This window comes from Bos indicus, chromosome 23 (assembly GCF_029378745.1).
Source record: "Bos indicus isolate NIAB-ARS_2022 breed Sahiwal x Tharparkar chromosome 23, NIAB-ARS_B.indTharparkar_mat_pri_1.0, whole genome shotgun sequence".
Classification (NCBI taxonomy): Eukaryota; Metazoa; Chordata; class Mammalia; order Artiodactyla; family Bovidae; genus Bos; species Bos indicus.
Genome location: NC_091782.1, coordinates 9,125,921 through 9,135,107, shown reverse-complemented (window position 1 = coordinate 9,135,107; position 9,187 = coordinate 9,125,921). Strand labels below are relative to the sequence as shown.

The following is a 9,187-nucleotide window of genomic DNA, read 5'->3' as shown; positions in this document are numbered from 1 at the left end:
CCACATCAATTCGGCCACCTATCCCCACTGCCACACTCTGGCAATGTGGTCTTTGTGAAACCTCTGGTGATCTATAATAGGTTCTTTACTCAGCTTCCTTTGTGCCACTACAGTAGCTTGTACTGTCCCCCATCATGGACTTACTATACCACATTGTCATTATGTCTAGCTTTGGTAGTAGCTGCAAACTCTTCAAGGCTAAGAGTGTAAGTCAGGGTTGAATACAGTGCTTTGCAATAAATGTTGAACAAACCAAACAATACACATAATATATGCAGTCAGGAGGCAACATTATAAAATCATGTGAAAAATCCCTAAAGAAACAACAACAAAAAACCAAAGAATCAGTTAGAAGGTACGTAACACCCCACACCTCAAAAAAAAAAAAAAAAAAAAAGGCAGGTGAGGACTGAGAATCTGGCCCACCAATGTTCAGGATTGTGTTCTCTGCATCAGTGTGAAACTATCTGATTCTTCCCACTGACATAACCCAGCTGCATAAGGAATACATCCAGGTCTTTGCAACTGTTTTCACATGTTCTCTCCCATATAAATGACTCAATTCAGTTCACAGTTAGCTTAGATTTCATGGCAAAGTTTATTTGAAGAAATAAAGAGAACTACGACAATCTCCCCATTCCAACATCTACCCTTCTATGTGTGGACCAAGGGGCTGTAATGTGGGTGAGGATGGACAGGGAGGAGGTATGGTCCCACTGTGCAGTTATTTCTCTAGTTTTCAGCATGTGCCACCTCAGCCCTGAGTCCCTCTAACCTCGGCCTCTTGTTCAGAGCAGTGGCACTACCCTGAGAGTGTATTAGGTCAGCGGCCATCTCCTGAGTTCACTGATCACATTTCAGTCCCTGTGATCAATGTGAGTGATGAGTGGTGGTCAAAGGTAGACAAGAGGCACAGACTGTGGAGGGAATACCTCTATTAAAGAGGGTTCTAAGTGACTCATGGAATTCTCAATTTGTTAAAGTGCTCAACTACAACATACAAAATAAAGGTGTTGAAAAAGTACCTACTGGTGAGAAAGTAATTTATAGACTGAAGGGTTTCCAGAAAATCATAACAAAAAAAAAGTATATAAGATGACCTTTACTCGTAAAATTTCAGCAATGATGAGAGAAAAGTAAAGCTTAGAGCTTAGTCTCTGGATTACTAGAACTCTGAATCAAACACATCTCTAGATGGAGACCAGCTCCCTTAACTTCTCATAGAGACTGAATTAAACATTTATCATAATTTTTCTTGCTCTAACTCCTCTCTCATCAAATACCTTCTAATTGGAAATTTAATCCAGTTTCCTGTACGAAAAGATCTATTACAGGCAACTGATCAGTATATCTACAGCCTGTAAACCAGTTCCCGTAGGACAGTTAGCAAAAACTTGCAAATATGTCAGGTTGAGGCCCACACCCAAGAAGAGATCCGTAATATATCTATCCTTGTGGAATAATTAACAAGATATGGGACGTTGCTGCTAGTCCTGTGGTTAGGACTCTGCACTGTCCACTGCTGGGGTGCAGTTCAATCCCTGGTGGCATGCTACGAGGTATAGCCAAGAAAAACCACCAACACCAACATCAAGATACAGGATCAGGGTACTGTGGTAGTGAGGGGTAATAAGTATCCAGCAGCAGCAGTGGCTCCCTTGTCCTGAAAGTTAGCATATGGCCTCAGCAATCACTTGTAAGTCCAATGAGCAGTGGCCCAGCCCTGACCCTTGCAGAGGTCCCTATGGCGAAGGAAACAAGCATGGACTCTGAACCGGCGACCACAGTGAGGACAGGCATGTAGGGCTCCAGCATGCGTCTTCATATGCTCTGTCAGATGGTGCTTCAGCTTGAAACGCTTGTTGCAGATGCCACAGCCAAAGGGTCGAAGGCTGAAGGTCAGCATGATGTGTCGGTCGCGCTTTGGCTTCACTGCAAAGCGCTTCCCACACAAACAACCAAAGCGTTTTCCATCTGCAGGGGGTGCGCCACCTAGCTTCACAGGCCCATGCACAGCCTGCCCTGCTCCTCCAGGTCCCCCACCCCCTGATAGGATTTCATTCCCATGAAGATCCACTGGTTTCCAGGATGGACCACCTCCTCCAGATGTTGTCCCTGCTCCTGAGGGCAGTAGGAACCCTAGTTCTCCATTCTCTTCAGTGTTCCCTGCTGGAAACACTTTGGTCTCCTCCTTTGCTCCTACAGACTGACTTCCGCCTCCTGCTATCTCCTCCTTGGACTCAAAGGGTTCCTGCTTGATGTAGAAGACTTTGGGGGGCAATGCAGTATGAGGAGCGGGAGGCTCAGGTGGGGCACTCTCACCCTCTGGAAGCCTGCAAGGAGTAGTGGATGTGGGCAGGGGGTGGGATACAGGAGGGCGAGGAAAACTCCCTGATTCTCTCTGAGGCTGAGGAGTCTGAGAGGGTGCTGCTGACCCTTGGTCCTCCTCATCTTCCTCCTCTTCCTCTTCAACCTGAAGCTGTAACACATCTCCCAGTTCACTCCCCTCCCCTCCAATCGGGCTCTGGGTAGAAGGAGAAGACTGTGCCGGGGTCTGGAAAGGGGAAGAGCGGATGCACCAGCCTCCTGTGGTGGAAAGAAGTGTGTGGAAAGGGGTCGCTCCTCGGGATGAAATCCCACCACCGGTGTTTTCCAGTTCTCTAAGGATCTCTGAGCACTGATCTACCACTTGCCACATCTGCAGGCCACTGGCCACAAGAAGGTGCGCAGGGAGAGCATCCAGGGGCAGACGGAGGTGCCCCGAATAAATGAGCTGGAGCAGCCCCTCGAAGGCATCGGCTTCGATAACGTTGGGTAGGGTGAGACGCGGTGCATCCCCCAGAAGTAGTTTGTCGTGGAAGTAAGGAGAAGCGGCGGCCAACACTGCTTTGTGGGCCCTCAGTTCGCGGCCCTGCACCAGGAGAGAGACGTCACAGAACTTTCCCTCCAGCCTGTGGCGGTTCAGGGCCTCCAGCAGCAAAGAGCTGTGCTGAGGGAACTCGATCTGGATCGTCCGTGGGGCTGGGTTGCAGGCTGGGGAGGGGGCTACGGGAGGCAAAGGCGTCGAGGTATCCATGGCCTCCTGAGGAAGAAAAAGACCCCAGAGGGTCGGGTACAAGAGGTGAGGGGGCGGGGAGAGCCCCTGCGCGACGAGGGCTGTGGAGGAAAGAGGGGGTCACAGAAGCTCTGGATAAGGAAAATCGTATCTCCCCAAGCAACGTCCGCCTCCGCTGCACCCCAACGTGTGGGAACTTTTCGGTCGCCGGTGGTTCGGGCAGAACAGTCCCACACACTCCCCCGCCGAGAAAACTAAAACAAACCACAACAAAACACCAACCGGGGCTTGAACTTGCAGGGCCTGTGGCGAGGAGGAGGTCCTTCAGCCGTGAGCCGGATCCCGCCGGCCCGGTCGGCTTCTTCCCGCCGTTCTGCTTCCCAACTCACGTGCCCGCAGAGTCCAACTCCCTGGCAGGCACCCGGGGACCGCAAGCGCCAGCCACTTGGCCCTTCCTGCCGCCACGCCCCCACGGATACACACGCGGTCCTGCGTCCAGAGCGGCTCTGCAGCAACCGCGCCGCCTCTGCCGGAAGCCACCTCCTCCCCGCCGGAAGTGGGCCCCGGGGAGTTGGGCGGGGCCAGGGAGGCAGCCAATAGGAAGGCGCCGGCCTACAAGCCTCACGTCGATTGGTCACGCCAGCTAGAAGGCGGTGCGGGCGGGAGGCAGTAGACCGGGCCCAGGCCACAGAAGGGATGAGAAGGCGCAGCCGGTACCGAGGGCGCGACCAATGAGCCATGCCAGTGATTAAATGCAACGCCTGCCCCCGATAGGTGCTGAGATTAAGAGGGCACCTAGCATATGGGCTAGGTATTGTTCGCATCTCCTTCTATCCCACGCCCCCTCCCCCGACCTGCCACCCGCGAGGTAGGAGTTCCCATCCTTTCCTCAGGGAAAGCCGAGACGGCAAGTGCTGGCCCAGAGGCCGACTCCACAAGGCTGAGGCACCAAGTTCTTTCCTCCGTTCCGTACGGGAGCACTTTAACCAACAATGAAATAATCTTCACTTCTAGGTAATTATTTTTAAGGGACATGTAGATGTACACTTGTGTTTTATCAGATACTGCTGCTGTTCCTTAACCTCTTTATTCTTGGGGTTAAGTGGCGCAGTGGTGAGACACATGGGGGAAATTTGGCCTGTGCAAAACCCCTACTCTACAGTGCTGGTTGGGAGAGCGATATTCTAGGGCCAAGACTATGGCGGCACACAAGGATACAGAATTTCTCCCAAGCTGTCAGCTTCCTCTCAGAAAGCAGTTCCTGTCACCATGCTGATCCTCCCGGAGGTCCGAGACTAGGAAAGTCAGCACCGCGATAAAAGAACAATCTCCGTTTATTAAACATGATTTTTGTTTCACCACACACTCCAGAAAAAAAGGAAATGGGGCTGGGAGTGGAAGAAAAGGGGCAGTGGTGGGGGAAGAGAGTAGGCTGGGGGTGGGGTGGGGTGGGGAGGGAGAACGAGAAAACAAAATAAAACAGGTAGGAAGAACATCTCCCTACCCTTATGAGGGGAGAGAGAATCGTGGTGGGGAGGGGGCCAGGAAGCGCTGTACAGAGGGGTTGCCCCCAGCCCACACACACACACCCCGGATATGTACAGTACAAATCCCAGATAATTACAACAGCCAAAGAACAGAAGAGGAAAGGGGGTCCAGGGGTAGGGTCTGAGGTTGGGAAAGCAAGGAAGGGCACAGGGATAAAATTTCACATATTTACAACTTTTATATAAGTATAAATTTGGCCCCGGCTGGGTGTCTGTGTGTAGGGGGATGGGACTGAAGGGGAACTGTCCATACAAAAGAAAGAAGGGTGGAGTCCGAGAAGTCTCAATACCAAACGCAAGAAGGGATGAGGGGGCAAGGCTGGGTAGAGGACAGCAGTCAGGGAAGAGGGGGTGCCAAGGAGGGCCTTCTCTCCTCCTATGACCGACCCACCCCAAACCCCATCCATCCTACCTCCCCTATCCCGCCAGAGAGCTATGTACAGAGAAACACCGAAAAATTGTGGAGCTGGCGGGAGGGAGAGATGTGGAGGGAGATTGGGGGGGGGAGGATGAGAGGGAAGCCCAGCCCTGTCCTACCTCCCCCAGGGGACAGAGTCATGGAAGGGGGCCCCCAACACCCCTCCTCCAACACAGGTCCCCCTTCCCTGGGGGAGAGAGACATGGCTTTTCCTAGAGTAAGTTCCCCCCTCCCCCTGGGAGTAGAGACCAAGGGTGGGGGGCAGGGGGGCTGTGTGTGTCAGGGTAGGGCAGATCAGCTAGTCTGTCCTCCCCAACATACACCCCCCTCCTAAACCCTAATCCCTCCCCTGAACCTCAGTTCCACCCCACCCAACACACTGGGGGAGGGGGGGGCCTGAGCCCCCTCACCCCGCTCTGGGACCAGCCAAGAGCAGATCAGGTATGGGAAGAAAGGGAGACAAGTCCCATTCCCCCTTTGCCGCCCCCTCCCTGCCCCGGTGGCCCCTCCACCCCATCTGGGTTCTGGGTGGGGAGGGAGAGTATTTGAGAGTGGTAGGAGGAGAAGGAGTTTGTGCGTGCTGAGCCCCCCCAGACGCTCCTGAGAAATCAAGGGGTAATAGGACCCCCTCACCTGGGGTCCCCTCCCCGTAACAAGGGGGACAGGGGAGGCCAAAATGGGGCGGTGGAGGGGAGTTAGATTGTCAGCTCTGGTTACTGCTAAAAAATCACCCTGAAGTTGAAAGTTTGGAGGTGCCGCACCCCCAGGGTGGGGGTGAGGGTCTGTCCCCCAGTGCTCAGGGGAACGATGAGGCAGAGGATGGGGATAGCACCCCGGAGTGAAGGGGTCTGTGTCCTGGGGCAAGGGTCCTTGGGGTCACAGGGGACAGCACCCCAGCAGGAAGGAAAAGGGGGCAGCTGAGGGTCCCCGCTCTCCCTCCCAGAAATGGTGCAGTGGGGGTGGGGGACTGGTGCCCCGCAAGGAGGCGTTCAAGGAGGCGATCCCGCTGTCCCTCGGCGACGTCCAGTCCTGGTGGTTGGTGCCGTTCCAGGGTGGGGTGCACAGGGAGGGAGGAGGAGGTCTGAGATGCTGGGTGGGCTAGTGGTCTGCGGTGTTTCGGAACTCGCCGTTCTCAGTGATCTGCAGCCGGGGTGGGGGAGGTGGGGCTGGGGGGGCCAGGCCGTTCCAAGGTGGGGCCAGCGTCACACGCGGGTTTGTTGGACCCAAGGGGGGAAGCTGCCTCTCCTGCAAGATACCAAAGAGGAGAGCGCGGACTTATTGAGACGCTTCGCGGGGGCCTGGCTGCCAGCCCCCAAGCAGTGGCCTCCCCCAGAGCCGGCCCCCTCCACCAACTGTCCCACCCCCTTCCCCAAGGAGACCCCTCCCACCCACATCCTCCTCGTTTGTTCTCACCTGCAGGAGAAGGTACATCATCTGGAATCAGGGAGAAGAGACTCTCACCCCGACTCCTAACTGGGGCCTTCAACCCCAGGAGTCACACCAGGAACCCATTTCAAAAGAGGTCAGTTTCCTATCTCACCCCCAAGCTAACCCTGGCACCTTCCACTGCCCAGGGCCCCCTCCCAGGCCACCACCAACCTGAGGTGGGAACTTAGTGCAGAGGGAACAAGGAAAGGCAGTACAGCAAAACCTCATTAATCCAAACCCCCATGGACTGGAATTTTTTCATAATTTGAACAAAAACTGGCTTGAGTTTTCCTTTATCTGTGAAGAAAGAGTGTGCTAAGCAAATTAATAGTAGAAACATGTCTGTGGGAGGGAATATTTAATCTATATCAGAAAATAGGCTTTTCAATCCTATCCATTCATTAACACATGCTCCCTGAGGGCCTCGAGTGGAAAAGCCTCGTTCATGGAGTTCTACTTACTGTATATATTCTGAAGACATGCATTTCATTAAACAGATACTGTCATTCAGTTTTGTCACTTATTCAGAGTGGCCATCTCCTCAAATACAACATTCTAAATTAGAGAGGTTTAACTGTACTGGGGTGAAGGAACAGGATTCAGGGAAGTAATGTGGGAAGGGAAAAATACTGTGGGAGGGCTGCCTCTCTCTCATGCTGATGTCAGAAAGGAAGGACCAGGAGCTCCTGCAGAGACGCAGCATGCCCCAAGCTCTGCGTCCCCAGGAAGCAGAAGGACTTCGTTCCTCTCCACCCCCACATTCCTTTCGTTCCCTCACCCTGGGCTCCCAGTTACAGGGTGAGCGGGACTCCCACCCCTGGTCCTATTCTACCGCTTCCTACCCTTCCTGGACCAACTCCTGTCTCCTCCCCTCAGCTCTGGCTTCTGTTCCTCTGCTGGGAGCGGAGAACACCATGTATTCTATGCTTCAGGTCGCTCATTTGGCTTTTAAAAATACAGACATAAAATTAATTTTTATGTTAATGGTTGAGTTGCAGAGGGACCAAAACCTGAAGGGGGTTTATAAAAAGTGTCCAAGTTATTTCCTGGGATATACAGCACTGAAGCCTAGCAACCGAGCTGTGTCTGACCGAATCGCTAAAGACGTTAACAACATTCCAGGCAGAAGCTCCCGGATTAGTCTTCTTCACCTCTCAGAAGGTCACCCAAACCCAAGATTTAAGCAAAGCTGCCCTCTTAGCTACGGAGTATCTCCCACACTTTCCAGGAGTCAGCGAGAGAGGAAGTCACGTGCAGTAGGGCATCCTGAGTGTGGCGGGAGAGCAGGGGAAGGAAACCTCAGACTCCCTTCCCTCTGCTTGTCTGCATGCCCCCTACACCCTCAGGGACCCAAATTTAGAAAGGAGATAAATTAGGGTGCCATTATTCATTTTACAAAAGAATTCGCCACAGGAGTCCTTTAAATGGTGAGGGCCCCTGGTGCCTGGCAGCATCTGTTTTCAGCTCACTAACTACTTTGACAGAGAGACTGGGCAGGCAGAGAGTTAAAATTACAGAGTGAGGAGCCACTGCCCACTGCAGATCCATCCTGCAGAAAATAAAGCCTCTCAGAAGTGATGTCGCTGGTTGACAGTTCCCATTTACTGGCTTTTCAGGTAGGGTTCTGTGTCCAGCAAGGCCACTGCGGAGCAAGAGACGGGGAGTGGATGGCATCAGCAGCCAACCTAGCATCTCTGCCTGAAATCAGCACGGCTCCCAGCCCATGATTTTATCTAGGAAGACATCTCCTGCCACTGCCAACTCCCACACCACGTGGGCAGGTCCACATCCTAACATCTATCAGGGTCTCCTTTCTTGATCCTTCTCCTTGCTCCACTCACCCTTACTGTCTTGACATCCGAATGGCACCCTTTCCAAGCCCCCCAAAGTCTCCCTGCATTAACTACACAATCTTAACTCCCACCCAGCAGGGCCGAATAGGAGCCCCAGATGCTGTCTACCTCACAGATGTAGGGAAGGAAAAAGAGAAACAGGTGAGGGGTGGAAGGAAGGAGAGCTCTCCACAGAACCAGAGGAAGGGAGAAGGAAGAGGAAACCCCAGGCTACCTGCTGCAGCCTCACAGCCCCTTTAGCCAGCGCCCCCCCAACCCAGCATCACCACCCCTCCTTAACAAACCCTACCCCAACGTCCCAACCCCCAAGAACGCTTTGGTGAAATGGGGGGTGACAGACATACACTGGAGAGGTTAGAGGAGGAGGCAGGGTCGGGGGAGGTGTGGGGAGGCACTGTGATCTAGGGGTGTGCAGGCATCTAGGGTAAAGTGCTTGGTAGGGGGCAGGGATCCCTGAACAGTTCTAGGAGGCGGCAGGGAAGTGCTCTGGGGCAGTGCCTGGGAAGATGGGTCTGTGCAGGTGTCCGGAGGGTCGCATCTGGGGAGGTCCTCAGGTGTGGGGAGCAGCCGTGAACCGGGGAGGGGCTCTGGAGAGTCAGAGGGAGTGGGCTTCACGACCAACCTGTAGTGGTCCGGAGTCACCTCCCCCTGTGTCCTCCGCCCGTGGTCAAAGCGGAACCAGGAGAATTACCTGATGAGGAGCTGCAGGGGGAGAGAGTGGGGTCAAGGGGTCAGGAGCCTTGGTGGTTCTAGGGGGGAGCCTGGAGGTCAGAGCAGAGGAGAGAGAAGCACGGGTGGGCAAGTGAGCCGAACTGGGGGGAGGGAAACAAGGGGTTAGAGGACGGGAGGGAAGTCCTAAAAGCTGGCTGCGGGGAGAGAGGGCGGA

The 9,187-nt window shown here is 53.9% G+C and overlaps 2 protein-coding genes and 1 long non-coding RNA gene across 5 annotated transcripts in view; 1 reads left to right on the top strand and 2 right to left on the bottom strand.

Annotated features, from left to right (window-relative positions):
• Positions 1–579: 579 nt before the first annotated feature.
• Positions 580–3,601, bottom strand: ZBTB9 (zinc finger and BTB domain containing 9). The gene is made up of 2 exons (XM_019985236.2): positions 3,338–3,601; positions 580–3,082 (listed from the first exon to the last, which is right to left on the bottom strand). Exon 2 carries the CDS (start codon positions 3,074–3,076, stop codon positions 1,691–1,693), a length of 1,386 nt encoding a protein of 461 aa, XP_019840795.1. The 5' UTR covers positions 3,077–3,082; positions 3,338–3,601; the 3' UTR covers positions 580–1,690.
• A 119-nt stretch (positions 3,602–3,720) lies between these two features.
• On the top strand, positions 3,721–8,186 carry LOC139178933 (uncharacterized). The gene is made up of 3 exons (XR_011563339.1): positions 3,721–4,069; positions 6,440–6,542; positions 8,065–8,186. It is a non-coding gene; the product is annotated as an uncharacterized lncRNA (long non-coding RNA).
• The window catches only part of SYNGAP1 (synaptic Ras GTPase activating protein 1), a 30,175-nt gene continuing 25,359 nt past the window's right edge, over positions 4,372–9,187 (bottom strand). For 2 of the 3 annotated variants that reach the window (XM_070777832.1, XM_070777833.1), the window contains one exon: positions 4,372–6,265. In XM_070777832.1, the coding sequence (XP_070633933.1) occupies positions 6,119–6,265 (147 nt within the window). In that variant the 3' untranslated portion in view covers positions 4,372–6,118. Of the gene's footprint in view, positions 6,266–8,923; positions 9,004–9,187 lie in introns of those variants that run through there. The other variant, XM_070777834.1, reaches the window with a different exon arrangement.